Source organism: Bipolaris zeicola (genome assembly GCF_000523435.1).
Source record: "Bipolaris zeicola 26-R-13 unplaced genomic scaffold scaffold_280, whole genome shotgun sequence".
In the NCBI taxonomy this organism is placed as follows: Eukaryota; Fungi; Ascomycota; class Dothideomycetes; order Pleosporales; family Pleosporaceae; genus Bipolaris; species Bipolaris zeicola.
Window position 1 is genome coordinate 1 of NW_006912329.1, and position 27,742 is coordinate 27,742.

At 53.0% G+C, this 27,742-nt stretch overlaps 10 protein-coding genes across 10 annotated transcripts; 5 read left to right on the forward strand and 5 right to left on the reverse strand.

Annotated features, from left to right (window-relative positions):
- Nucleotides 1-726: 726 nt before the first annotated feature.
- Nucleotides 727-3,683, reverse strand: COCCADRAFT_41078 (uncharacterized protein; the record flags this gene model as incomplete). Its single annotated transcript, XM_007719102.1, has 4 exons — nt 727-2,456; nt 2,516-3,481; nt 3,539-3,607; nt 3,668-3,683. The coding sequence occupies 4 exons, from the start codon at nt 3,681-3,683 to the stop codon at nt 727-729; spliced, it is 2,781 nt and encodes a 926-aa protein (XP_007717292.1).
- Nucleotides 3,684-5,166: 1,483 nt separating this feature from the next.
- On the reverse strand, nt 5,167-9,327 carry COCCADRAFT_9224 (uncharacterized protein; the record flags this gene model as incomplete). Its single annotated transcript, XM_007719103.1, has 2 exons — nt 5,167-6,399; nt 6,484-9,327. The coding sequence occupies 2 exons, from the start codon at nt 9,325-9,327 to the stop codon at nt 5,167-5,169; spliced, it is 4,077 nt and encodes a 1,358-aa protein (XP_007717293.1).
- A 1,122-nt stretch (nt 9,328-10,449) lies between these two features.
- On the reverse strand, nt 10,450-11,714 carry COCCADRAFT_41080 (uncharacterized protein; the record flags this gene model as incomplete). Its single annotated transcript, XM_007719104.1, has 2 exons — nt 10,450-11,457; nt 11,508-11,714. The coding sequence occupies 2 exons, from the start codon at nt 11,712-11,714 to the stop codon at nt 10,450-10,452; spliced, it is 1,215 nt and encodes a 404-aa protein (XP_007717294.1).
- An 856-nt stretch (nt 11,715-12,570) lies between these two features.
- Nucleotides 12,571-16,053, forward strand: COCCADRAFT_9226 (uncharacterized protein; the record flags this gene model as incomplete). The annotated part of the gene is made up of 4 exons (XM_007719105.1): nt 12,571-12,654; nt 12,717-13,669; nt 13,744-15,261; nt 15,324-16,053. The coding sequence occupies 4 exons, from the start codon at nt 12,571-12,573 to the stop codon at nt 16,051-16,053; spliced, it is 3,285 nt and encodes a 1,094-aa protein (XP_007717295.1).
- Nucleotides 16,054-16,473: 420 nt separating this feature from the next.
- Nucleotides 16,474-19,588, reverse strand: COCCADRAFT_109263 (uncharacterized protein; the record flags this gene model as incomplete). The annotated part of the gene is made up of 3 exons (XM_007719106.1): nt 16,474-17,564; nt 17,618-19,405; nt 19,474-19,588. The coding sequence occupies 3 exons, from the start codon at nt 19,586-19,588 to the stop codon at nt 16,474-16,476; spliced, it is 2,994 nt and encodes a 997-aa protein (XP_007717296.1).
- COCCADRAFT_109266 (uncharacterized protein) lies at nt 19,581-19,856 on the forward strand (the record flags this gene model as incomplete). Its single annotated transcript, XM_007719107.1, has 1 exon — nt 19,581-19,856. A coding segment is annotated over one exon (276 nt), but the record flags the coding sequence as incomplete, so codon positions are not given.
- A 1,292-nt stretch (nt 19,857-21,148) lies between these two features.
- Nucleotides 21,149-22,099, forward strand: COCCADRAFT_109265 (uncharacterized protein; the record flags this gene model as incomplete). Its single annotated transcript, XM_007719108.1, has 7 exons — nt 21,149-21,178; nt 21,226-21,279; nt 21,362-21,457; nt 21,507-21,686; nt 21,737-21,781; nt 21,831-21,933; nt 21,990-22,099. 7 exons carry the CDS (start codon nt 21,149-21,151, stop codon nt 22,097-22,099), a joined length of 618 nt encoding a protein of 205 aa, XP_007717298.1.
- A 615-nt stretch (nt 22,100-22,714) lies between these two features.
- Nucleotides 22,715-24,224, forward strand: COCCADRAFT_30339 (uncharacterized protein; the record flags this gene model as incomplete). Its single annotated transcript, XM_007719109.1, has 2 exons — nt 22,715-22,960; nt 23,028-24,224. 2 exons carry the CDS (start codon nt 22,715-22,717, stop codon nt 24,222-24,224), a joined length of 1,443 nt encoding a protein of 480 aa, XP_007717299.1.
- Nucleotides 24,225-24,447: 223 nt separating this feature from the next.
- Nucleotides 24,448-25,890, reverse strand: COCCADRAFT_30340 (uncharacterized protein; the record flags this gene model as incomplete). Its single annotated transcript, XM_007719110.1, has 1 exon — nt 24,448-25,890. The coding sequence occupies one exon, from the start codon at nt 25,888-25,890 to the stop codon at nt 24,448-24,450; it is 1,443 nt and encodes a 480-aa protein (XP_007717300.1).
- A 464-nt stretch (nt 25,891-26,354) lies between these two features.
- Nucleotides 26,355-27,640, forward strand: COCCADRAFT_30341 (uncharacterized protein; the record flags this gene model as incomplete). The annotated part of the gene is made up of 3 exons (XM_007719111.1): nt 26,355-27,300; nt 27,401-27,407; nt 27,619-27,640. The coding sequence occupies 3 exons, from the start codon at nt 26,355-26,357 to the stop codon at nt 27,638-27,640; spliced, it is 975 nt and encodes a 324-aa protein (XP_007717301.1).
- Between the last annotated feature and the right edge of the window lie 102 nt (nt 27,641-27,742).

Here is a 27,742-nt window from a genome sequence, read left to right on the forward strand (position 1 = left end):
TAAGAAACGACGGTGTTAGTAGGCAATAGGTCTAGCAATATGCGTGATTAAGTGCAGCCCCCTTCACAAGTGCCTATGCCTAAAAGAATAGAATACTGTAATATACTTGGCACTAGTGAAGATATAGCTAGCGTTGGGGACAAATCTCATCTTGGGGACAAATCTCAAAACCTTGGGGACAAATCTCAGCAGCCATTGCGGTAAACACGTAAAGTTTTTGTTTTGGGCAAGCCATTGAACGCATGAGTTGTTGGCAGGTCCACCACTCTTCTCTTTTGAATACTCTGTTCCTGCGGCCGAGATTAATGTGACTACATAGATGTCCATACTCACGTATATGGAGTTGACTTTACAACTTCATTATGAGATGTTGAAAAGCCAACATATATTATGCAATACCCGCACTCAAGCAACACCATCAATCACGGCAAAAATCAGCCAATTTAAAGCATCATTGTATTAGCTATTACTACAGGAAAGGAATCGTAAACTATTCATAACCCAGTTTTGAATATACGGGTCCTCCCCCATTCCTCCGCATTACAGGTACACTTCCGGCTACCTTGTGCTTGCCATCAACCAGAAACCGAAGAACATGCCATTTACTATTCATACGCCGTGACGTAATCGTGGTATCATCCATGGTCAAAACGCAAAAAACAAAACACAATCATCGTGACGGGCGACCCCTAAGCATACCGGGTATCACTGTTCGAGAAGATGCATCTAAGCGCGGCCCTGGAAGACAGGGTTCTGGTCACCAAATGTGGTGTTGTACTGGCCAGGGGCGGCAGCGCCAGTCTGACTCGTCGTGGGTGGAATGGCAGCGGCGTTGTTCAAGCCAGTAGAACCAGTAGTGTTGAAAGCGTCGTCAACCTGGTTGCCGAAGCCCGAAGTAGCACCGCTGGTAGTAGGAACGCCACCAGTCAAGCCCTGGTTGCCCGTGGTGAGACCTGGCTGAGCACCAAGACCACCATTGTTGGTGTACTGGCTGTCGTACTGGTTGGTTGACGGGTTGAGTCCCGATGAAGCACCGAGACCGCGGGAAGCATCATCGGAGGGGCTGTAGCCACCCGCACGACCGTGCGGCTTGCGAGTGATCTTTCCAACCTGAGGCAGGCTGGTAGTCTCCTTGGCAGATCCAATAGAGAAGATGGGGCTCTCCCATTTGTCGCCCTTGGCAGCAAGCTCCTTGTACTCTGTAGCCTTGGATGAGATACCTCCAGGCAGGGAGATGTTCTTGAAGATGGAGTCGTGCTGGGTGACGGCCACGTTGACCTTGGTATCCTTGGTCTTCTCCTTGAGAGACTCCTTCTTCTGCTTGCCTTGCATGAGGCGACGCTGGGCAGAGCTGGCATAGCGCTGGTAGATGTTCTGTATGTTCTGAGGGTCGGGGTTGTTCTTGGCCTCAGCCGCGGCACGGTCAGCCTCGGACTTGATGTCAAAGAGGATGGCATCGAGCTGGTTAGCAGAGTCCTTGATCTGCTTCTCTAAGACCTTCTGAATGACAGGACGCATGACCTTGAGGAGGAGAGGCTTGAACATGTTGAAGAGGAGCTTGTGGTTGCTCTTCTTCATCTTGATCTGCAGGTGCTTAATGTCCGACTCGACCTTGGTGACCTTGAAGAAGTGGGTCTGCGCATGCTCGCGCGCCTTGTCGGCAGTCTCCATCTCAACCTTGAAGCTGAAGCCGGAGCCACCCATGAAGATGTCCATAACACCCTTGTCGGTAATGGAAGGGAAGCCCTGCTTGCGCTTGATGTAGTAAGAGACGTCCCTCAGGTCCATCTGGACACCCGAGACGGAGAGCATAACCTTGTTCTTGTTGGTGCTGGTAATGGACTTGCGGCCCCAGCGCCAGTAGTTGTCGGAACCAAACTCTAGAGAGTTGGGTGCGAGGTTGTCACCCTCAATGACGAGGTTCTCGATGACAGCGTCTACCATGGGGTCGCTGTACTCGATGCGGGGAACGGGAATGTAACGGACATTCTCAAAGATGGCAGGAAGAATGACGTCGGTCATGTCCTTGACAAGATGGGGCTTGAAGACAGTCTTGCCATTCTCGTCCTGACCAAGGTCACGGAAAAGCTTGTTGACAGACTCGGCGAACTGCTTGTTCTGGGGGTCGGCATCAAACTGTTGGCCAATGAACTTGAACTCATCAGCAATGCGGTCAGTGTGGCCTCGGTAACGGTCACGGAAGAAGTGGTGGCCATCATCGTAGAGCTGGTTCCACTCGGCGTTGAAGCTGTCCTCGAGGACAAAGCCCTGTTGCTGCAGGGTCTTGCGGATGAAGGCGTTGATACGCTTGAACCAGTTCTTGAGTTCGGGATCGCGGTCGGCGTCCTTGTAAATCTGGTTGATGGACTCAATCAGGTCGTCAAAAGACGTGTTGTTGGCGAAGCGTTCGAGGAGAGTCTTCATGTTGGTCAGCCATTGGTTCTCTTGAGTAAAGCCTAGATACGCACCCTCAGGTCAGCTTCAGCAGTAGTTAGTGCATCGTCTTGATGCGCACCTTGCACAGAGCCCTTGCCCTGCTGGCTCAAAATCCTTCCGTGGCTCGAGTAGCGCTCGGCGAGGTCAAGAAGAGTCTCAATCGCACGCTGGTAGTCCTGGTGACCCTGGATCTCGACAATCATCTTCTTGAGGCGCCACCTAGTCTGCTCGCGACGCTCCTCTGGCATCTTGCCCTTGAGGTAATTGTTCAGCTGCTCACGGCGGGCGCGGACCTTTTGCTTGTCTTCATCAGAGGTGTTTGCATCAACCTTTTGCTTAGCGGCTTCAACACCACTGCGAACGTCAAGGCCGGTGCTCTGACCAGTCTGGCCCTCGGTGGCAGCAAGATCAGCAGTGTGCGTGGGGTCGCGGGCTCCCTCTGGGTTAGCTGCTTGGTTGACATCCTTGGCTGCCTCCTTAAGGTCACCCTTGTTCTTGTTGCCAAATGGCAGGCTGCTCTTAGCTTGGTTGCGGAGGTTCTCGCGATTCAGGTTGGAGGTGTCGTGCCAGGTGTTGTCCTCGGCGGGCTCATCCAATCTGTTGAGGCGGTCTTCTGAGGGCTTAACCTTATTGGCCGTGTTCATAGCCGCATCACCGGCCATGTCGCGGAGAAGAACAGTGGCATCAGAAAGAAGCTTCCTGAACTGGCCGTTGGAGATGAGGAGCGTGCCAAGGGTGCGCAGGCCTTCGAGAGCGTTGTTGCCGTCCTGCCTCGCTGTGTCCTTATCAACAGGGGCATTGGGGCGGTTAGCGCCAGCTGTGCTGACGTGCTCAGCCTGCCAGATGAAGTCTTGGAGGAGGTTGCCCTCGTTCTTGGTGAGTAGCAGGATCTTGGCCTGTTCAATGACGTTCTTCAAGTCTGTGACGAGACTCTGGCCCTCGGGCGACAGCTTCTTGGATGGTGAGTTGAGTGCCCGGTGTGCGAGTGCCGAGTTGAGAGCGACATCAATCTGGCTGTTGGATGGCACCTTGCCATTGGAGAAGGCTATAGTGTTTTATTAGCATCGCTGCAGCAACGGCACGTGTCCATGAGGCAACATACCTTCAACAATTCCATAGAGTTGGAGCTTGTTGTTGACATCCTTCTCCTTTTGCTTCAAGTCCACTGGACCTGCATGGTGTTAGCGCACATACTTTTGAGCGTGTAGTGGGGCGGGGTTATTGAACGTACGATTTACGGCACTCATGGTGTAGGTCGCACTGTGGGTATCAAGGGTATAGGTGGGGTATCAAAATTACAAACGCAGAAGCGGTAAGGAAAACAATGGACAGTTGTGAGGCAGGTGGTTGCTGTCACAGGAGGGGGGTATGGGTATCTGAGAGTGGTATGAGTGTGTGTGAGGGAAATGAGGGCGGACTACGGGCACAAAAGCAGCTTTGTATGTGAGTCGGGCTGGGTAACACGGGGGGAGTGCAGCGACTACGTCACTCAGTCGTAGCTTCCCACTGGCACTGGTGAACCTGCTTGACCCCGCGACTGCTTACCGCCCGCCCGCCATGCCATGCTAATGCTATGTTATGCTACCATCCCTCGCCGCCTCCTGCCCTCCCGATTGACGCCCACGCGACGTGCCGCCACCCACCACCTGCACCCATCCCCTTGAAGCCATTGCATGTGCATGCCGTCTAGAGCCACAATTTTGCATGTGTTGGCAACAGACAAGAAGGCCCGGCATGGCTGGTATGACGAACCTTTTGGTCTTTGTTTGGGGATGGATCGGCGCCAGGTTTCCCAGACGATGCAATGTGCTGCGTGTAGGTTGCGTCATGGCACAAGAACCTGTCAGCCACACTCTCCGATTCCGTGCGATGCGAGTGTGGCGCCACCCCTTCCGCCAGCGCTTCTTACGCGCCCCCGTTGCAACACGGACGCTGCCCTGCTTCGGCACTACTATCAAGGACTGCACGAGTATTTGCATGGTATAAAGTAGGGGTTTGTGCTTGCTATGCACCCTTGAGATGGCATTACTATACGCACACGCGCTGCTGCTTGGTCGCAAGCCGTATGGCGATGCGCCACATGTCTGAATACCAAGCTTTGCTTGGCATGCAGCCAGTGCTAGCGTCTGCTGCTAGTGCGCGTTCTCGCCGCCCACACCGCTGAAAACGATGACGACGTCGGTCTTGCAGCACCAGCACTGGCACCAACTTGTCTTTGTTTCTCGCGTCGCGCTACCCCATCCGTCGCGTCCACACTACTTCTCATCTCCCAAGCCTACATCATTGGCTTTCTCCGCCCCTCCTAGCCTCGCCCGCTACACAGCTCACCAGTCGGCGCGCGCACGAACACGTCAAGGGCAGAATCAAAAGCACAAAACCGGGCATTTTGCGTGACCCAGCCAAATCCCGGCAGTAGCGGCTCATGCTTTTGGACAGTAGATCTGCCCGCCCTGCGCCATCCCACACCCACTGGGCAAAGACTGATGTGCCTACATGGATATCCAGGCCGATCAGCCGATGCACGAGGCTCCTTTGTCCCTGTCTGTGCCCCTCCCAACTCGCTCCCTCTCTCTACCATGCGTCACGGCCACTTTGTCGGTACGTGCATCCTTTGCCAACATATATGCACACATGTGCATACATATACATGTACATATCATATTCCGCCTTTCCTCTTGTGTTGCTGAATGAGCCCGCCGCTCCATCTCCGACTACCTGCACACACTGCTTCTACCGGTACCAACTCTCATCTCTCGTCTCAAAACCTCGGTCGCTACGCATGCGTCTGTTATCATTATGACTTCTATGCGACTTCTTCTTTTCCCACGTGTATCCGCCCGTTTCATCATCTTTCAGCGCCTCAGTCTCATATATCCTGACTGCCGGTCTGCGCATCGGCACTTCTGCTCGGAATGTTTGGCGCGGCGGTAAGCCATGTCGCTCACCTCCCTTGTAGAAACTCTCTTCGTCATAGTCGTAGCGAACACGCCCCATTGCTTCGGTATACGAATCGTAAGTCCTGTTTCGGGGTGCTGCAACATACTCGTTGCCATGGCGTATACTCTGTTTGTACGAAATGGGATGTATTCTGTACGAAGGCTCCGGGGCCATAGAGATCGGTTCGGCATAAGATTGCATTCGAGCTACTGGGCGAGAGTTGAGTCTTGTTTTGGTCACAGGTGCATTATACCGTTTTCTGTACCAGGCATCGTCTTCGTCATCGTCTACCCAAGTCGGACCTGAGTGTGCTACACCGCCCCACTCCAGAGTTGGCTGGCGAATAGCAAATGTGGCCTCATCGACGACGCTCGAGTACTGAAGTGTACTGCTTGAATTTCCGAGTGGATGGAGTGGACGTTTCCGCCGTGGAACGCTTATGCCTCCGCCTCCAGTACCAGTTTCTTCCTTGCCCATTGCCCTGCGATATAGCCATGAAATCATGTCACGAAGCTGATCGCCGTTGTATCCAATGAGTAGACAAGCCCCCACCGTCACAACAGTCAGCGGTATGGCCACAATCCAGAAAAGCCCTTGCTTCTGGTTCATGTCACGGATATCCACAGTGTTCATCCCAAAATAGCTCGTCGCAAACGACAGCGGCAGAAAGATGACAGTCACCACCGTGAAAGCCATGATGGCTTTGCCGTGATCTTCATCATTAATCTCGAGACTCTGCTTTGTACGATTGGCCAGGGGACTACAGCGTCGAATGAGGTCCTCGTAATCTTCCAGGACAAGATTGAGACTGCTAAGGCAACCTCGGAACAGACTCTGCTCGTCCACAAACATGCTTTGTCGGGATGTTGTTGGCTTCTCATACGTTTCGTCGTAGAGAACACGCATGTAGTTCTTGATAAGATTTACCTGCTGTATGGTTATCGACGTAAGGATCTGGAGTTCTTCTTGTAGAAGATTGAGGTCCCGAAGGAGTCGTTTACTCGGGTGATGGTTGACTTGGAATTGCTACATGACATTAGCTCAGCATTATTCGCTCATGTCATGCTGTCTGCTCCAAATGTTCAAGGCATAGATGATGCAGTTACTTACGAGCCTCGATATGTACTCCCGATACAAATCGCCCACCGTTTGATGCTTCTCAAGCGGCTTCAGGAACAGTCTCCTCATCAGCTCGCCGCAGACATACTGAGGTCCCCGAGAAAGGTGCTCCATCACACGCCATGGCGAGGGGGAAGAAGCCATTTCGCACAAATGTGCACGTGCAACTCTCAGCGACTGCATTGCACCTGCCTCAAATCTTTCCAAGACATTGAGGCCTTTGTCTGAATATGGTAGAATGCTACGCTCATACGAATCTTTGAATCGATATTCATGTCCATGGGCCTTGTCGACATCGTCCAAAGCTCGCTCGGTCGCCATGAAGAAGACAATGATGCGGCGGAATGCTTCAGGGAGCTCCTTGGGCAGAGAGTACAATTCAGACATCTGGCCATCTTCGTTTTGGACTCCGTCCATGAGTTGTTGAGCTTGCTCAATTATGTTCTTTGCCAGAGTGCATGCCTTTGTGAGTATTGCCAGTGCTCCCGCATTGGTCTGTTCATGCCAAAATTCTGCCGATGCCATGATCCAGTCCTTTGCTTGCGGATCTATAAGGACATCCTCGGCTGGGATTTGTTCATCTGGTAAGCCACCCGGCTCAGTAGTCTTCTGTCGCTTCCCAGGCTCACTTTCACGGTTGGTGTGGCGCTGCAGATGTCTAAGCGCATCTTCTTGGCTACGAAACGTGTGTAACCTTCTACATGTCTTACACGCTGCGATTGACTTGGACAATTCTGGACGGCTTTCTGGAAAAGACACTAGACTAGGCTTCGCCATGGGACGGATCAGCCAAGAGTTGCCAGTTGTGTGCACATCGTCCTCTGAAGGAACTGCGTCTTTGCCACTTTCCCCACTACAAGGGTTATACTTCTCGAGTTTGGCCACGTGCTGCTGGATTTTGACCATAACACCCCACAGCTTGCTCATCACGCTGCTCTCATCCGTGTCGCTGAGGAAAAGCTTGGTGATGATGCAAGAGAGAGTGAAGAATTCCGTCGATCTGTCCACAAGGCTAGTTCGCTGGCCGTTGATCGTGTTCTGATGGAAGGTAGAATTGGACAAACTTTTCTCAACTGCATCGCATCGACATTTAAGATTGGCAAAGTCAGCACAAGCATTTGCGTAGGTTGCCTTGGGCAGTGATTCATAGTAACTGGTCGAGGTGAATGTTTCATCGACAGTGTTTGTAGTGGCTCCTTCCAGAATCTTAGTCATCAGAGCCTTTCCAACCTGCTCCAGGCAACGAGAAGGCTGCTGTGCACTGGAACCATCCACTGACGTTGCGTCTTTGTCGTTTTTGACTGCTTTACTAGCACCATGTTGTGGCCAATGGAAAAAGGGGTTTACTGACACGGTTCTGCTTTTGTCGCTGTTGTAGGCGCTGTATGTAGCGGTTGGATCCTTGTCAGCTTGACCTGTTTCTTTGTCGCCGGCTACTACCAGATTGATTGAAAGGAGATCATTCCGCACGGTGATATCCCTCCACATGTTCGGTAGGAGACTGCAGCTGCTCTCTCGGGATCTTTGCTGCAAATGGATCTCGGCATCCAAACTCTTATTGTTAAACATGTATCCAATCATGCGAACCTTTGCCTCCATCTGAAAGTAAGATCTGCAAGTGCTAAGGGGGAACACGAAATCACGTTCTCCCCAATCCGAAAATTTGATCATTGTCAAATCGTTGTCTGCAGCAGGCTGAACACCAAGGTTTTTGACATTCTCCTGGATGATAGCTACTAAATTTGTCATCTCCTTGGAGAGTGGCACATGGCTACACGATACAACATGACTCGATCCCATGATCATAAACCAGATATTCGGTACGTGGATGATGTTCTCGGAGCGTGCGTCGTCAAATCTCCGATATGACTGTTCCTCATCTCGATCGCGTACTGGCTCGTAGGAATAGAATGTTTGCATCAAAGTTCGTTGTGGAAATAGGTCATTCTCGGCACGGGGAGGCTTCTTGGCTTGGGTGTTCAGGGCAAAGTATGGGACGCAGGCGAAGATGACAGACTGTGGATCTGGCTGATCTGATTCATCAGCTCGCAAAACCGTCCCGGGCTCGATGAACATGCCACCGTCGAAAGGCTTGACCTTTTCCGTGTAGACCTTGGTAAGCATCTCTGAAGTGAGTTTGCGTAGCCGATCACTGGCATGTGGTACGGTCAGGCAGACATCCCTGAAACTAGCAAAATCAAGCTGAGTGGCCGAAATATGACTCCATGTAAATGATACTGCATCTTGCAAGTGGGAATTTTCCGGCCCTGGTAGAACGTAGACCTGAAGCTGGTCCTGTCCTTGAGTCTCTTTGATCATGGTTTTAGTGATTCGAAACGTCTCGACGCGATAGTTGTCAATATCTTTTCTTTTTGGGTGAGTTTGCATGTCGTTTTTTTGATCCTGGAGGCCCTGGCCGAATCCAATTAGGTTTTGTACATGCCTTGTGTCGACTCGAAAGGATAGCTGGTTGCCATCAACATCCATCGGAGCAATCACCTCACGAGGCGGCTCCGGTGGGTCTACTTGTTCTGTAGGCGAATCTTGGTCGCTCATTGACGTGACGCTTTCAAAAGAATCGGTGTCGGAGACAAGTTCAGTGTCCTGACGAGGTACCGGCGGCACCCATGGCGAGTCGTCCTCAAATGTTACGACGCGAATGTCATCGCCAGTGTCATGTACACCATCTCGCTCAATGTCTCGCTCAATATGTCGCTCATTATTGTGTCGGTAGAAGCTTTCAGGTGACCACGAGTGAGAAGGAGACGATGGACGTTGACGATAATCAGCCTCAGAGTCAGACTCCTCCTGTGTAAATTTTATATGGAGAATCATGCTGGGCCGTACAACAGCATCCCAAACACTTGGGAGTATAGTGACGTCCCGTCTCTTCAACACATAATCGTCCTTTGTGATTTTGTCTAGGTAAGATTGGCCATACTTGGCATATATTTCTTTCAAAAGAGGCTTTCCGCCCTGCAATGTCATGGGTCAGTAGTTACACAAGCGCGGGGGTTCGTGATTGCAGTGTATAAATATGTGTGCAGAGGGAAAAGATGAAAAGGTAACATGGTAGACGTGCCTCTTTGGAGCGAAATTGCTGAAAAGGAAGGACATAACGAATACCGAAGTGATCGGTCAAGTAAATGATGCTTTTCTCGTCGCTACTGTCGTTGGCGTGGAAGCTGGGGGTAGGGCCCCATTCGTCCGATTGTCGACTATCGGGTCGCTGCGAGTCTGGCTCGGGCTCCATGCATCAACAGATCCAGAGGGACAGCAGGAAGCTGGCCGAAGAGAGAAGAAGAATGTAGGAGCGAACATGATGAGCCGAGGCGACATAGGGGTCCTAGGCTGATAGCTGCAGGAGGGACGGTTAGCGTTGCCGTTCAGCCCTCGTCATGCTAGCGTGCTGTGGGGTCCGAAATGTCATGTCCCCCGCGGGACGGGCCCGATGCAGATGGAGATGCCAAGCCAGGGATCATATCAACAACGACAACTGAACATGAACTACTAGAACAATAATAATATGCGATTCGATACCATCATCAACTGAATTCACAACAAAGCGACCGATGACCTAACAAAGGAATAAGATTCAAGCCCAGCTCAAGGGCGTGTTGGATATTACAAAAACACTACTAGTGTACAGCGATATATTTGCACAAGCTTACTACAAGGACAAAAGGAAACAAGAGATATGTGTGTTTGAGAGAGACTGAGATGTGCTGTGATATGCAGTATCAAGCAGCGGGGGTTATCCAACTGGTATCGAACGGAGCGCGCCATCTAGGCAGCGGTGCTAACGGTTGCGATCGTAAATCATGATGGTATCGTTTTGGTCGAGGAGATGGTGCAGAAGTGCTGTCGCTATTAGCGGTTATGGACGGTGCCAGCATATGTACATTGTGCCTGGATCTTCAAGGAGAGGTCAGTGGTGATGAAGGGGTGGGGCGGTGGTCACGCGGCAGTGGCAGTAGCAGTGGCAGTGGCAGGTTGTGGTATGGATGCTGGCACAGGTGGCGGTTGTGTGTTTGCCGTGTTGGTGGCTGACGGGAGGATACGCATCTGCTGCGCGTCCTTTTTGACAAGCAAGCTTTTGAATGCTCCGAGCCATCTTGCTAGCGAATCGTCGTCGGATGCACAGAACTTGTAGTTCTTCTCCTCGCATATGACTTGCATGCAGTGTTGCTTGCTGCGCGAGAGGGGGTCAATGTCAACGGCGTCGATGATGCTCGTAAAAGGAATGATGTGCGTGGCCGAGTATTCTCCGTCGTTCTTGTAAAAGGCGAGGCACTTTGGACGGAGGACGAGCCAGATCTTCTTCCACTGGCGCACGCCGCCCTTTGACTTGAGGATGTACAGCCAGCCATGGTAGACGACGCGCTCGTCGCCGGGTGTGTTACCAATGTTGCTGTGCTGGCTAAGACTGCGCTTATCCTGTGTCATCTGTCGGGGCAGCGCATTGGGCGAGGCCTGGTTTGTGTCGGAAAAGTCAAAGTCGGAGATGGAGCCGTACTCGCCGCCCGAGTAGTTGAGTGCCTGCGAGGGTCGGCGGGCGCTGTGCATGTGCTCAGGTACCATGGAACTCGAGGGTCGCGGTTCAGCCTCGGAAGAGCTAGAGACGATGTTTTCCCGATTGGCCGAGGCAGAAACAGCAAAAGTAACCTTGTCAGGAGCTGGACTCAGGACGGCCATGTCAGCTTCGTCCTCGACGCCAATGCGAGCCTCTGTGCGGATGAGGTGGACCCATTCCTGGGCGGACTTGTCGGTCGAGGCGCCGAGGTGGTAGTTGCGGGCAGGGGAGAAGATGCCAAAGACGTGGTCCATCTTCTTCTTCGAGTCTCGTTGGCGGGCGACGGCAGTGATCTCGGCAAGGTTGATCTGATGGCGCAGCTTGGTCTCGTCCTTGTCCTTGTAGATGGAGAGGCAATTTGGGCGCAGGACAAGGTAGACGGGCTTCCATGACTACAAGGCGAGTTAGCAGACGTCTGGGGCAGCAGTGGCCATGGGCATGCCTTTGTCTTGCGCGTGCGCTTCACCACCGTGCCGGCCTTGATGATGCGGTCAAACTCGAAGCAGCCATTCTGGTTGACGGGCGACATGAGGTCGACGGTGGTGTTGATCGTCTTGGAGTTGGGCATGGCGGGCGTGTCGAGGGGCATGGCGGTAGGGCGCATGTCTGGCGGGAGTGTGGGCGGGTGGTTGTCCAGTGTGGCTGCCATGTCGGGGGGTGTGGGAGTTACATTCACGGGCGGCGGGCTGGATGCAGTGAAGTGCAGGAGCGAGGGTGTTTGTATGTGTGCGTGTGTGTGCGTGTGTGTATGTATGTGTTTGGGACGGGCATGGGAGAGCGGAGGTCGAGGGGGTCGAGTATATTGCGAGTGTTATTGGGGGGTGAGAGTGAGAGAGATGGAACATACAGACATACATAGCACATACGCGAAGGACAGGGACAGGGGCGATGCAGGGCCATGGGCGGGCCCGCGCGACCTACCAAGCCCATCGCTGGCCGCGACCACGACTGCCGGCCAGATGACCGGCGCAACCAAAAGTCACCCCAACCAACATGTACATGTGTAGGTATATTACATGTCTGGTGCAACAGGGCGCAGAGCACGTCGAGGCACATTCCATGTCTGCACGTGTACCTTTGTTTTTGTGGATATACATTTTGGACAGACGGGCCGAGTATGTACTCTAGTATGTAGTAGTAGTAGTAGTACTTGTTAGGTACCATAGTGGGCTCGCTGACGTCTTGGTGCATACTCCTCTGCTTGGCTGCCGCTGCCGCCGCCGCCCCTCCACAAAAAAAAGTGAGCCATGCTGACGCGGGATGATGGTCGTAATAGATATGGCGATGCGGTCGAGTCGAGACTCCATGTCCATAGATGCGTAGACACCAGCTGTTACTGCTGCTCCACATCCTGATTGTTTCACTCGCCCCCGTCCACGCGCCCTCGCATACCCACACAGCGCCCTCGCAGCCTGACGAGCGCCCGCAGGCACCCCTCCCCTCCAATTTGACCACTGCACGCGCGCCCTCGCTGTATCACCACTGAAACACTCGCAACCGCCAGGATGCCTGTCGTTGCCAGTCAAAAGCTCGTCGCCCTGCAGCAGGCTGCTGACGGCATCAGGAACATCTGCATCCTGGCCCACGTCGTACGTCGCCCCTCCCCTCCTTCAGCCCCATTCACCCACGCCCACTAAACACGCCCACGTAGGACCATGGCAAGACGTCCCTCACCGACGCCCTCATCGCCACCAATGGCATCATCTCCCCCAAGCTCGCCGGCAAGATCCGCTACCTCGACTCGAGGCCCGATGAGCAGCTGCGTGGCATCACCATGGAGTCGTCGGCCATCTCCCTCTTCTTTTCCTCGCTACGTCGCTCCGCCCCCGACGCCACCCCCGAGCACAAGGAATTCCTCATCAACCTCATAGACTCCCCCGGACACATAGACTTTAGCTACGAGGTATCTACAGCATCCCGCCTCTGCGATGGCGCCGTCGTGCTCGTAGATGCCGTCGAGGGCGTTTGCAGCCAGACTGTCACCGTCCTGCGACAGACGTGGATAGAGAAGCTTAAGCCCCTGCTCGTCATCAACAAGATGGATAGGCTAATCACAGAACTCAAAATGAGCCCTGCCGAGGCATACACGCACTTGAGCAAACTGCTTGAACAGGTAAACGCCGTCATGGGCAGCTTCTACCAAGGCGAGCGCATGGAGGATGATCTCCGGTGGCGCGAGAAAATGGAAGAGCGCCTCAATGCCGCTGCCGCTGCTGCTGACAAGACTGACACGCGATCCTCATCTATGCTAGAAAATGGTGATAGCATTGACATGACCAGTACCCCCGCCGAGTACGAGGAAAAGGACGATGAAGACATCTACTTTGCCCCAGAAAAGAACAACGTCATCTTTGGCAGTGCCATTGACGGCTGGGCTTTCACTGTGCGCCAGTTTGCAGGCCTGTACGAGAAGAAGCTGGGCATCAAGCGCTCTATTCTCGAAAAAGTCCTCTGGGGTGACTTCTACCTCGACCCCAAGACCAAGCGTGTCCTTAGCTCAAAACATCTCAAGGGCCGACACCTCAAGCCCATGTTTGTCCAGCTCGTCTTGGACAACATCTGGGCCGTATACGAGGCCACTACAGGAGGTAACAATGGGAAGGGGTGCGTGGATTTCCTTTCCTTGTGTGCTACTTTCCACATGTATCTTAGCAATATACTTATGCCTATTATTACAGAGATGCTACCATGGTCGAGAAGATTACCAAGTCGCTCAACCTCAACCTCCCTGCACACGTTATGCGCTCCCGCGACCCCAGGACTCTCTTGATGGCGCTTTTCGCAGCCTGGCTTCCGCTCTCGACCGCTCTCTTAGTATCCGTGACCGAATACCTACCTCCACCATCCAAAGCGCAGTTCGAACGCATGCCTGAGATTATTGACACCTCACCGGGTGCCGATTACGTTGATCCACAAGTACGAGATGCAATGACCAATTTTAAAACATCAGCCGATGCCCCTGTCGTAGCTTACGTTAGCAAAATGATCTCGGTACCTTCGAGCGAACTACCCCAGAACAAGCGAAGGACCGGCGCTCTGACTGCCGAAGAGGCAAGAGAGTTGGGGAGAAAGAAAAGGGCCGAGATTGCCCGCCAGCAAGCAATCGCCAATGGCCAAGATCCAGATGTTGGTGGTGTCACAGATGCTTTGGGATCTTCAACCATTGGAGAAACCGAGACTCCGGTAGAGGAGGCTCCGGCAGCTGAGGAAGAGGCAGAACACCTGATCGGTTTCTCGCGCATCTTTTCGGGAACTCTCAACGTGGGTGATGAAGTGTACGTTCTCAGTCCAAAGTTCACTCCCGCAAACCCACACGCTGCGCCGGAACCCCAAAAGGTCAAGATCACGGCTTTGTACCTCATGATGGGCCGCGGCTTGGAGCCCTTGACCTCGGTACCTGCGGGCGTTGTCTTTGGAATTGGTGGACTCGAAGGACACATACTCAAGTCCGGTACGCTGTGTTCCCAATTACCCGGAGCTGTCAACCTGGCTGGTGTCCAGATGGGCACTGAGCCAATTGTCCGTGTTGCCCTTGAGCCTGAGAACCCCTATGATTTGGACAAGATGATCAGAGGCTTGAAACTCCTTGTTCAAAGCGACCCGTGCGCAGAATACGAGCAACTGCCCAGTGGAGAGCACGTGATTCTCACTGCGGGAGAACTGCATTTGGAGAGATGTTTGAAGGATTTGAAAGAACGATTCGCCAAGTGCGAGATACAGGCTGGCGAGCCCATCGTACCTTACCGGGAGTCCATTGTGGCAGCAGCCGAGATGAATCCGCCAAAGGACCCTAATCTTCCCAGAGGTACCGTTATTGGCGAGACAGCGAGCAAACAGGTGTCAGTACGCCTGCGGGTACGCCCACTACCAGCCAGCGTCACCGATTTCTTGGGAAAGAACGCCGGCGCCATCAAGAAACTATACTCTGACCGACGAGCAGAAGACGAAGGCGGAAATGCAGAGCATCAGGAGCATGGAACTGAAGACGATGGCATCCAAGAAGCGGAGAAACGTGAGATAGGACAGAGTCTCAGCTTGGAAGAGTTCAAAAAGCAGCTTGAAGATGCTTTTGCTGAAGCAAAGGGACAAAAGGAAGTGTGGACCGATGTGATTGAGAAGATTACTGCGTTTGGACCCCGGAGAATAGGACCTAACATTCTCGTGGATGCAACCCCAGATGGCATCTGCAGCAAGGCGTAAGTCTCTGATCATGTCCGGATTACTGTTTTTCTTGGAACCATCCTAACGAACATTCTAGACTACGCGACTCATCGTCTCCCAACCCAGACGCAGAAGAACCATCAGACCGCATAATATCCCCCCGCACCTTTTCCTCAACTATTGCCTACGCCTTTCAGCTAGCCACAGCCCAAGGCCCTTGCTGCGCGGAGCCCGTGCAAGGCATCGCCGTCTTCTTGGAATCCGTGGCGCTGAACCTGGGCGAAGAAGAAGGTGCGCAGCAAGATCGTGGCCGTCTGACAGGCGAAGTTATCAAAGCCGTACGCTCGTCGATCCACCAGGGCTTCCTTGACTGGTCCCCCCGCATGCTCCTCGCCATGTACAGCTGCGAAATCCAAGCTTCGACCGATGTCCTGGGTCGTGTCTACGCCGTCCTGACTCGTCGGCGAGGCACCATTCTCAGCGAAACCCTATCATCAACTTCCTCGGCGTCCACAACGGGATCCCAAACATTCACCATCAACGCGCTCCTCCCCGTTGCCGAATCCTTTGGCTTCAGCGACGAGATCCGCAAGAGGAGTTCGGGCTCAGCATCGCCCCAGCTCCGCTTTGCAGGATTTGAAATGCTCGACGAAGATCCCTTCTGGGTCCCTTTTACGGAAGATGAACTCGAGGATCTGGGTGAGTTGGCGGACCGCGAGAATGTGGCCAAGCGGTATGTGGATAAGGTGAGGAAGCGCAAGGGGCTTCGTGTTGCGGGCGAGAAGGTCGTGGTTGATGCGGAGAAGCAGAAGACGCTCAAAAGGTAATTGTGTGCGTGCCTTGGTTTGGGCATGGAAAAGTTTAAAAGATGTTATTGGAAAATCGGGAAATATTATTGTGAATGAAGTAATGAGAACTTTTTTATCCCATCAAGATTTCCGTCTCGAATGCTTGTTCTCGTTTCTTCTTCTTCTTCTTTTTTCAAAAAGAGAACAGCGGGATCTATTAGAATTTGAAAAGATTGATAAACCTAAACTTTTCCCCTTCATAATGAAAATAATTGACCTTATCCAGGTTGGCATTACCCTTATACTTCTTGTTCCAAGTTTCTTCACTCCTCATACGTATCATGATTCATGCAAAATCCAATAATGAACCCCTCCCCCCCCAATCAAACCTGAAATTATCCAGAAAGTTACCCAAACTGCTGAGAAGAAGAAAAGATAAACAAGAACCCACGTATGTGTTTATGCACTACCAGGTGGACCCCCCATATTCAACAAGATATCCAACATGTCCATGCCTCCAATATCCGGTCCCATGGCCGTCTGATTAATCTCTGCACCCCACTGGTCCAGCAGTGGGTCGAGGGGTAACGCAAGCCAGTCTTGATCGTGGCCGGTGCCCCAGCCACCACCACCGTTGTTTGCCCACTGACCCCATTGCGTGCCATTGGTTCCATTCGAGTTTGAGCCATTGCTGTTACTGTGATTGTTGCCGTTGGTGTTCGCAGAGAAGTTGGTATAGTTGCCTGGTGGAGGCATAATGGATATGCTGTTCGAGTTCGGATCGTATGGCTCGGATGAGATGCCCCAGAGAGGAGTTGCGCGTCCACTTGTACTCAGTCCCATACTGGGTGATCCGGGAACGCTGGTACCAGATCCCGAGAAGCCCGTTTGCTGAGATCCCATGTATGGTGGTGCGAGATGGTTGATGTTGTTGAGCGCAGATGGTGGAGGCATCATTGGTGCTTGGACCGGACTCTTGCTGCCGGCTCGGGAAATGCCACTTGACCCATTGGCTGTGAGGCGCACGAACCGAGAACGGATACGATGGGTTAGTGTCTCGACCAGGTCGGCAAAGCGGTTGCCAACATGCACGTCGTCCACGATGCTTGTTCGCAATGCGTCGACAGAACTGCTGAGTAGGCCCAGGCTAACGGCAACGTCCTCTTCGGTTGCACCCAGTGCAAATGTCTTGAGCAGAATGATGGCTACACTGACAATACGGAAAAAGGTGCGCACAGGCGCATGTCGCAGATAGCCACCTGGATGGAGGCCATCAACGACAACTTTGAGCACGTTGCGGGATGCATCGATGACCTCGTTGATGTAGTGGCGGTCGTTAGCATACCACTTGACCAGCGTGCTAAAGGGTATTGCTCCACCATCCTCATTGCCGTTGGTAGCACGGCCATTGACGCCGTTGGGCTGTGCATGTGTTTGGAGTGGAGTGTTGTGTGTACAGCGCTCCACAACTGCTTGTAGGGCTAGTGAGTTGAGGTAGACGCGTGTATACTCGAACTCAATGATGAGAACGTGTCGGAGCTGAGTAGGCACTATCACAAGTTAGACACAAGGTAATCAAGCACACGAGTCAAACTGCACATACCTTGGGGCGCTCGATCAAAGCATTTTCTCCACTCTGCCAAAGGTCCTTGGAAAAACTTGAGCATTTCTTCGTACGTGCCTGTCTTGAGCAGCTCGCGTGTCTTGCGCCGGTTTGAAAACAACTTGAGGTTACCCATCTCCATAATCTTGGCAATGCGTTGCCAAAAGTCAAGTACGAGATCCTGAATGGCATGGCGCTCCTGTGTAGCGATGGACTCGAGAGGAAGGCGCTGTCCGTCTGAGCGCATGCCAAACTGAGCTGGGGGAGCTTTGATGCGACTGATGCGGTCCTTGTATAGCTCTAGTGGTGAAGGAGCGCCTGTGAGGCTTTCGTCACGATCGATTTTGGGAAGCATGGACGTCAGGCCTAACCTGCCGCTAGTCTGCGTGACATATATAATCAGAAGATCGCGCAAATGGTTTTTCCGACGGTAATAAGCCTTGACTGTGGCATGCGACAAGTGCTGGTTGGCTTCCTCGAACTCGGTCTCGTTGGTTTCATCAAAGACACCAATCTCAAAAGCAAGTGTCATGGCATTACCGAGCAACATCCAGCACATACGATCGCTACGCCAGCACGGCTCAAGCCAGCTGTCGATGCGCTTGTCGCCGACCTCTTTGTACATGTCGGCTTTAGGACCAGACTCATACGGATCGTCGGGCAGAACAAGCTCATCATCATCATCGCCGGGCGGAAAATGAAGGGCACGCGGATGCCATTCTGTGAGTAGCATCAGACTCTCGACGGTGCCGAGTGTTCGAAGACCCTTACGCGACAGAGGGTTCACGTCGGATCCAGGCTGTTGTCCGGCGCCACAGAATCCGCCGCCAAACTGCTCCTGACCGAAGATCATGCGATCTATCATGCCCTGCAGGTACTTCCATAGCTTCTCGTGAATGAGATACGACCTAGATGTGGCGCCAACACCGCTGGATCCGCTGGGTTGCGAATAGCGAGCTGAGATTGTCAGGAGGGTAATGACAAGCATGGGCTCCTCCTTGAGCAGCTTTGCGTGGAAGGCATGATCGCGGTAGTCTGGCACGACAATTGGCGTGAGTGGGGATAGGAAGGCGTAGAAGTAGTCGATATATGCAATGGCTTCTCTTGCAGTGAGCCAGCCGGCGCGAACAAAGCGGAATTTGGACCAGGCGCGCACTGCGTCTGCAAAGGCGGCTTCATTGGGGGGATCTGGCAACAAGGGCTGCTGGATAGCAGGGTCGACCGAGGGCTCGACGGTAGGGCGCGAGTTTGTGCGGGCATGTGACAGGTTGGGGCGGGGGCTGGCGAAGTTTGTCTGGGAGCCTGGGGTGCTGCCAAGGTTGGGGCGCTGGAGGCTGGAGCTGCTTCCGGTGCGATGGTGGGCGTTCATGCCGGCAGCCTCGAAGAGCAGGTTGAGGGCGTCATGTCCGCTGTAGACCTCGCCAGTCTGCAGCGTGGCTAGGGTCTCGTTGTTTACCTTTTGGTCTTCTTCGTCATTGTGCTGCGACGACTGGCCAGCCGACGTGTTTGGGCGGCGCAGAGGCTCGTAGCGACCGATGGAGCCGCCGGGGGTCAAGGGCTGGGAGATGTAGGCGGTGGAGTTGGCCGTGGTGATTGTGAGGGGTTCCTGCAGGCCATCGGAGCGCTGACGCTTGCGGGCATTGCGGATCTCGTAGTCATCGGCTTCGTCATATTCCTCGCCGTCGTCGGTCTTTCTCTTGCGGCGCGTGGCAGAGAAGAAGCACTCCTTGCTCTCGCGCCGGCAGCGCACACACGGCGGGTCGTGGGGATTGTCGACGGGGCCGAGATCTAGAGGCCGCGAGGGCGGTATCAGCAAACAGCACTGCGCAGGCGGTCGGGTGACGGCGAGGACATACCGCAGCGGACCTTGCGGCGGCGGCAGGGGATGCAGGCCTGGTAAGTACGAGTGTGCTGGGCCGTGGCAGTCTGGGAGCGGGCTGGTGGAGACGTGTTGGAGGCAGTCGTGGACATATTTGGTGGTGGACTGGACTGGACTGGACCAGACAGTCGTTCGGTCGGCTTGCGGCGGCTGAGAGGAGTGGCCGCTGTTGAGGGCTGGGCTGTGGCTGTGGCTGTGGCTGTGGCTCGTCAATGGCTCCGCATGGGTACCTGCATGGGCCTGGCCTTGAGTATGCGGGGTATAGGTGGGCACACGGTGGTAGCAGTAACGCCGATAGGAGCGAGGTCTTGGATAGTGAAGAACCTGTGTGTGTATGTGAAAGTTGCGCGCAGTGGCTGACTGTACATGCGTGCATGCATCTTTCTATTCACCCCATCCATACACGCGCACCAACATACGGCCTCCCACCGGATTGGGAGCCGCCCGCCCGCCCCAGTCACGAGCGCGGGGGGTTGGCAGCCACTTCAGGCCTGGCGCTGGACACTCGGCCAATCCCACAGAAAACCGTCTTTGACCTGCAATTCCACTTCAGCCCTCACCGCCCGGGCGTGCGCCTACAGAGCCATTGTACACAGCACTGCCGCCATGGCAAGCATCTGCTGCTCATGCCATGTGACGCCCCCGTGCACTGTCCCGGTGCTACAGCACCCTCTCTTTATATACAATCGCCTTCTCCTCGCGGCTCTCCTCCGGCAATGCACCTACAAGATGCCGATTGTCCCGCCTGGAAACAACTTCTTCTACACAGTCACTGTACATGATACCCGTCTGCGCCTCGGCATTCGGGCAAAGACTACCCCTACCCCGACGAATTAGGAATCTCCGAACAACAAAACTACCACTATTAATGACAACAGGCCGGGTCAGCACGGTACAGGCGATAAAACCATATCGAGTCTTTACCAAGCCGTGGGAAACTATAGGATTGCCATCCCTCTCTAACCATCGATTACTCAAGTTGCAAGCCTCAAAATCGAGACTATTAGCACTAACAAACTGCGTTGCTGTGAACTAATCCTTCAGAGGCTACTCCTCAGATTGCTATCACGAAATTTAGGCTCCGAGTGCAAATTTCAATACACACGCTGGCATTGAGTTAAAATCTTTTTAACTTAGAGCTTCAGAGAGTAGACATGCAGTGATATCATAAACACCACTAAAATATCCAATAGTTAGCACAACATATGATTTTGAGTACCTGCAACGAACGATACCCCAATGTCTATCAGCAACGCGTATCGTTGTTTATACTTACTACACATCCATACTAGGAAGCAGGGGTGAATGCATGGTCATGTGCGCGCGCGGCTGGACCAAGCTCAGATGTTATCAAATGATGGGGCAGCCAGCTAGCGCGCGGCCCGTGCGCAGCCTTGACATCAACCATCATCCATTGTTGGCACCATAGCTGCGCACTTGCTCACCGTACCTGCGCCCCAAACTCCCATCTCTCTTCCTCAGTTCCTCGAGACGACATCTCCCAGAGCTGTACAACCCGTCGGCGACCATCGACCTTGTCGTCACATAACCCCGCATCCACACTCGACTTGACGTCGCAGACTACTGAGCTTCGCGCCTTGAGTCAATTGCGCACTCGCTAGCCCTCACACGCTCCACATACTCTGTACACCATGGCTTCAAGAAAGAAGGTCCTTCTCAAGGTACTGGAGCTTCTCGGAATACACTAAACTACTGCTAATGCGCCCAGGTCATCATCCTCGGAGACAGCGGGGTCGGCAAAACGAGCTTGATGAACCAATATGTACGAACCTCTTCCAGTCCAACTCTCGACCGACAAGGCAGCTGCCCAAACCCTTATCGCAGTGCTTATACAAAGTGACCAGGTCAACAAGAAGTTCAGCGCAAGCTACAAAGCAACCATCGGAGCCGATTTCCTGACCAAGGAAGTGCTCGTTGACGACAGGCTCGTCACCATGCAGGTGTGTATGCACTGCCTGTACCAATGAACAAGAGGCTAACGTAACCAAGCTCTGGGACACGGCCGGCCAGGAGCGCTTCCAATCGCTGGGCGTTGCCTTTTACCGTGGCGCTGATTGCTGCGTGCTCGTATACGACGTGAACAATTCCAAGAGTTTCGACACGCTCGACAGCTGGAGAGACGAGTTCCTTGTTCAGGCTAGCCCCATGGACCCAGAAAGCTTTCCATTCGTAGGTGGACATGTGCAATGCAGCAACAGGGCAGCTACTGACCAGCGCAGGTTGTCATTGGCAACAAGATTGATGTGGAGGAAAGCAAACGCATGGTGAGTGCGCATCGTGCCCACGGTCTGTGAACTGGTCTGATAGACATAGATTTCGTCCAAGCGCGCCATGGCCTTTTGCCAATCAAAGGGCGGCATTCCTTATTTCGAGACGAGCGCCAAGGAGGCCATCAACGTCGAACAAGCCTTTGAAGGTACTTGAAATCTCTCTACTGCAAAATTCTGTTTCTAGTAACTGACATGCGTGTAGTCATTGCACGACAAGCTTTGGCGCAAGAAGATGTCGGCGATTTCAGCAACGACTTCCCCGAGACGATCCCGATTGACCTTAAGGGAAACGAGGGTGGTTGCGCATGCTAGTGAACACGTTGACGGAACGGGCATGGCCGATGACAAGATTAGTGGATATGTTTATGCCGAAACGTCGCCTTGCATGTGGAGTTGATATGGCGTCTGGTGTTTTGGCATACTTTTTGTGGCAGATGCATTTTCTGCAACGTATTCTTTTTGACGGATTTCCATCGTTTTCGAGTCTATGTAGCTGCATATACTAAATACACAATATGAATACCTCGGCTATACGAGCAGTGCAGCTCATGTCGATGGTTGGTAGTAGAAGCATGACCGCGTGGCTTGGGCCGAATAGCCGCAGCGGCGTCGGCAAGCCACAGCAACAGTGGGTGGCTGTAGCGGGCCGTAACCACGCCCACCTGAGACAAGAAGGCTAATGAAACCCCCGAATCGACGCAATACTTCGCATCTGTCCGCGTGTCCCTCCGAATCATTCCGTGCAACTTCACCTGCCCACCTCCTGGCGTCCGCTCGTTCACTGATCAATTGATGGGCACTTGGATCCTGTTTCATGCGTCGACGCAATCTCCAGCCCTGACTCCGTTTATCCCCGAAGACCCTCCCTGACCGACTTGCGCAAACACACGAGCACATTCGCCATAGTCTCTACCACATCCCTCCACCATGATACCCCGGCGAGAAGAGCTCGTCGAGCCGACGACCACCAGCCCGCGCGTCAGTGATGTCTCTGACGAGAATGCATTCATGCGATCCGAAGACTATCTCGACAGTCCCGCGACCGAAGCCAGCCAGTGGATGGATGGAAAAGATAAGATGGGAGCATGGTCAGGCAAGGTCAGACACGCCATCGGCATAGGATTTCTGCTTGCGACCGTGTTTCTATGGACTGCGAGTAATTTCCTGGCCAGCGTACGTTGCTCTTTTACATAATACGACATTTCGCATCGGCAGGGCATCTCGACTGACGAACGAACAGACTATTTTTGCAGACAACTCCTACTCGAAACCTTACTTCGTAACTTACGTAAACACATCCTTCTTCATCCTACCGCTACTACCCATGCTTTTGCATTGCCTATGGAGCGACTACCGCCAACCAAATACTGCGCGCCAGCCTCGGCAGCCATTTATCACACACATCTATAATCTTTTGCAGCGACGAACAGGGAAATGGACACTACTTCGCGAACACGAATCCAGCTCTTCCCTGGCACCTTCGCACGAGTCCAGGAACGACGAAGCAACCGAAGTATTGCTCTCATCATCAGCCCCGGGATCCCTGAACCTCGGTAGGGGAAAAGATGTGGGACATGAGACAGACGAAGGAGGATTGACACTACACGATACAGCCAAACTAGCTCTCGAATTTTGCATCCTCTGGTTCCTAGCAAATTACTTTGCAGCAGCTTGTCTTAAGTACACGACCGTGGCCAGCTCCACCATCCTGTCTTCCACATCGAGCATCTGGACGCTCCTGCTCGGTTCCATAATGCGCGTGGAGCGCTTCACCATGCTCAAGCTTGTCGGCGTTCTCGCATCTCTAAGTGGTGTCGTCCTGATATCCCTAGTCGATGTCTCTGGCGACACGGACGAAAACCGGGGTACCTTCCCTCACAAAACACCCCGCGAACTGGCGATTGGCGACGTCATGGCGTTTGTCTCGGCAGTTCTCTACGGCTTCTATACTGTGTTTATGAAGGCCAAAATCGGTGACGAGACAAAAGTCAATATGCCGCTTTTCTTTGGGCTGGTAGGCTTGGCCAATGTCGTGCTTCTCTGGCCTGGTTTCATCATCCTCCACCTTACCGGCATCGAGCAATTTGAACTCCCGCCCACGACGCGCATCCTCAACATTGTTCTTGTCAACAGTGCATCGTCGCTTGTGTCGGACTTTTGCTGGGCCTACGCCATGTTCCTTACGTCTCCCCTCGTTGTTACCGTTGGTCTCAGCTTGACCATTCCGTGTTCGTTGGTTGGCCAAATGCTGCTGGATTCGCAGTACGCGAGTGCCCTGTACTGGGTGGGTGCTGCCATCATGGTCCTTTCGTTCCTCTTCATCAACCATGAAGATAGAAAGGATGAGGTACAGGGTTCGGCGGATACGAGTGCACGCGGTAGTTTTCAGAGCGTGCGGCAAAGTTTGAGTCGGCGGAACTCTAGGTCGGAAGTTTGAACATTTCTTGATCTATTTTTTGAGAGCCTTTTGCATTGCATTTATCGCTGTTGCCCTTTCGAGTCCACGGCGCAGTAAGGGTGTCGGACTTTTTTTTTATATAGATATGGTGCAGGGTCGGGTATATGTCATATAACCTTTTTTCTTTCTTGTTTTCTATTTGCAGAATAGATATGAACCAATATCAGTATTTACACAAGTAAAATTATTCTCGTCATTTCTGCTATTCCTTCTTCCCGCCATCCATGTTCTTGGAATACTGATTCCGCGAGTATTTGCCTTTACCCTTGTTCCACTTATTCTTGCCGCCGCCCCCACCACTACCCCGATAACTCCTCTCGCGATCCTCGTCTTTCCTCTCACTCAAGCGCTCTTCTTTCTTCGCCTGCCACGTCTCCTCATCTTCTAGCTCTTCAGCCTCCCACCCTTCTTTTTCCATGAATTCTTCCAGCTGCTGCTGTAGCTGCGGTTCCCATTTCTCGGCGGACTCGAAGTCAGAGAGTTCAATCACGTTTTGGCCCAGTGTGTAGGCGCCTTGGCGTGAGCGGATTAGCGAGGACATGAGTCCTAGGGAGGAGCAGGCGAGACCTAGGTCGTGGCAGAGGGAGCGGACGTAGAAGCCTGATGTGACGGTCATGCGGAGCCGGGCTGCTGGGGGTTGTGGTGATGACTGTGTGAATGTGGCTGAGTCCTCGTTTGATGGTTGTGCTTGATCTGCTACTTCAGTCTCTTTGGATGAAGTTTCTGGGTTTTCCTGTGTGGGTAGTGCCGCATCAGTAGCGGCTTGTGTAGTATCATCCTGAATTGTCTCGGTTGCCTCCGCTGGCGTATCTTGTGATGGTAAAGCACCAGACATGGCTGGCTCCGTCTCTGACTTGGGCATCTTCGGTTGCTTCCCGGCTCCTTCTACACTATCGCTCTCTGGCGAACGTGATCGTTTCCGTCCCTTCCGCGCCATGGTGTTGGCATGAATCTTTGCATCTTCCTCTCTAATGCCAAGTAGCTTTTTCGCGCCTTCCATCTCGACACCATCGACCTCTTCCTTTGGCCACGCGTACTCGTGGCTTCCTGGTTCCATCCACTCAACAAGCTCCAGCTCCTCCACTTCCACAGGTCGTGCAGCTACCTCGGGTATCTCCTTACCCTCTCTTGCGTACTCATACATTTTCTTGCCATCAACCTTGAGCGCTGAGAAAACACTTGGCTTCTGCATAATCTTGCCACGGAACTGCGCCAGCTTCTCTTCTACCAACTCTTTTGTGACATGTTCGTATGGCGCCTTGCTAACTACCTTTCCAACAGCGTCGTAGCTGTCTGTAGCGGCACCAAATAGCACCACGCATTCATACGTCTTTGTGCATTCCAGAAAGCGTTGCAGGCACTTTGTGCCTCGTCCCAGCCCGACAATCAAGACACCAGTAGCCATTGGATCCAGAGTACCGCCATGACCAAGCTTTACCTTGAGATTGTTGATATGCTTCTGTTTTGCGTGCGACAGGATAAGCGACCGTTTTTGGCTCTCAAGCCAAGGCGCAAGGAGCGATGAACGAGCAAAGTGCTCTTGCAGGTCGCGTAGCACGCCGGCTGAGGAGGCCCATTGCGTTTTGTTGACGGCGAAGATGCCCTCGAGCACCTTTTTCTTACCCTCTTTGGGGGAAGTGGCCATGATTGTAGCTGCGCGTTTGACCGATGATGCGACGGACATCAACGTTGGAAGGAAGGTCTGCTCGAAAGCTCCACGCGCGCAGTGAAAGTCCTCGATCGTTCCTCGAAGAACAATGCAACAAGTGTCCGCGGTGGGTAGCAGCAATATGATAGCCTTGATAATGATTTGTAACTACCCCTGCAGTTGTCCCGCAACCACGACTGTTGTTGCACACTGTTGGCGCTGTCCAGTTTTTAATTGCGAAGATATGGCGTCGGAAGCTACAATGGGCCCAGGCTTAAACAGGTATAATGACTGCCTAGGGATCCCTGCACACACAAAAAGCGCGCTAGTGGAAGCGCTAGTGCGCATCTCTCTCACTTGCCTAAACCCTTCTCTTCACATAGATAATACTGCAGATCTCCATTGTCACTCAGGCGCATACACTATTAAGATATCGGTAGTTGTCGCGTCACACTGCCGGAATGTCAGTCAACAGAGAACTGGAGGATCTTGCAAAGTCCTCCACGGATGACTTCTACGAGCTACTCAACGTAGCCTTTGACGCAGATGCAGACGCTATCCAGAAAGCATACCGCAAAGCGTCTATCAGATACCATCCGGATAAAAATCCCGACGACAAGAATGCTGCCGATCGCTTCATTCTTCTGGGATGGGCACGCGACATTCTTATTGATGAAAACCTCAAAGGCGAGTATGATCGCGCAAGAGCTAGGCGGCGCGAGAAGGTGCTACAGGACGAGATGCTGGATGGTCGACGACGCAAGCTGAAAGAAGACCTCGAGAGGAGAGAGAAAGAGTATCAAGATCAAAAGTCTGGGATCAAGAGAAAGGTTCCCGAGGACATGACGGACACTGAACGGAAGCTTCATGAAATACACAAAGGTGGCAGGAAGCGTTACCACGAAATCAACGAACGCCTAGCAAAAGAAGCTCAAGAAGAGCGAGAGGCCTATCTCGAGGCCATGAGGAAGAGGTCAGAGCCACAGGGAACCCAGCAGAGCGAATCCCAGAAGAGCGAATCCTCCGAAATGGCCCGCGCGGTCAAATTTGAGTTTCCGAGGGAAGGCGATGGAAAGCACTGGGATAAAGATACGCTTGCAACCATGTTCACAAAGTATGGCGAGGTGGATATGGTTGTCCTTCTCAAAGACAAAAAGATCCGACATGCTGGAGAAAAACATCGGACAGCTTCAGGCATGATAGTCTTCACGCGTATCGATCACGCCCGTGCCGCTGTCACGAACGCCAAATCCGACTACCCTTCCCTTAGCTCCGTGAGCTGGGCAAACGGAGAGTTGGACAACATCGAGTCCGTCAAAGCGTCTGCAAAAGAGCCCCTGGAGGAATCGGAGCGGTTAGAGGTGTTGGCGGACATGAAGTTAGACGAGTCAAATATTACGTGGACTGGTGAGTGGGTGGCTGCTGGCACCTGGCAAGGGAAACCAATCATGATACCCAAACCTTCATCCTTTCCGAAAAAGCATAAGCAAAAGCTTCATGTGGACAGAATGGAGGTAAGTTGAGCTTGGAATGTAGGGACGATTTATGACATCCGGGCTTTCGTCTACAGTATATAATCATCCAATTTCATAAGTTTTGAGTCTATTCATTTCGCCTCTATCAGGCTAGTCCCTCGTTCATTCAGCTGCCTACTAGACAGCATAGGCGAAGGCGAGGGTACTCGTGTCTTCCATCGTGAGACTCATGGTTCTATACAACCTATAGCCATTCAGTACCAAGCGTGTAGGAAGATCCTAGGCTCCTTTAGAACCTCTCCTACTGCACCNAGTGAGACAGAAGCAGCGCTGCACCCCCCTAGAGTCAGGCTAAACAACGCCCTCCGACAATA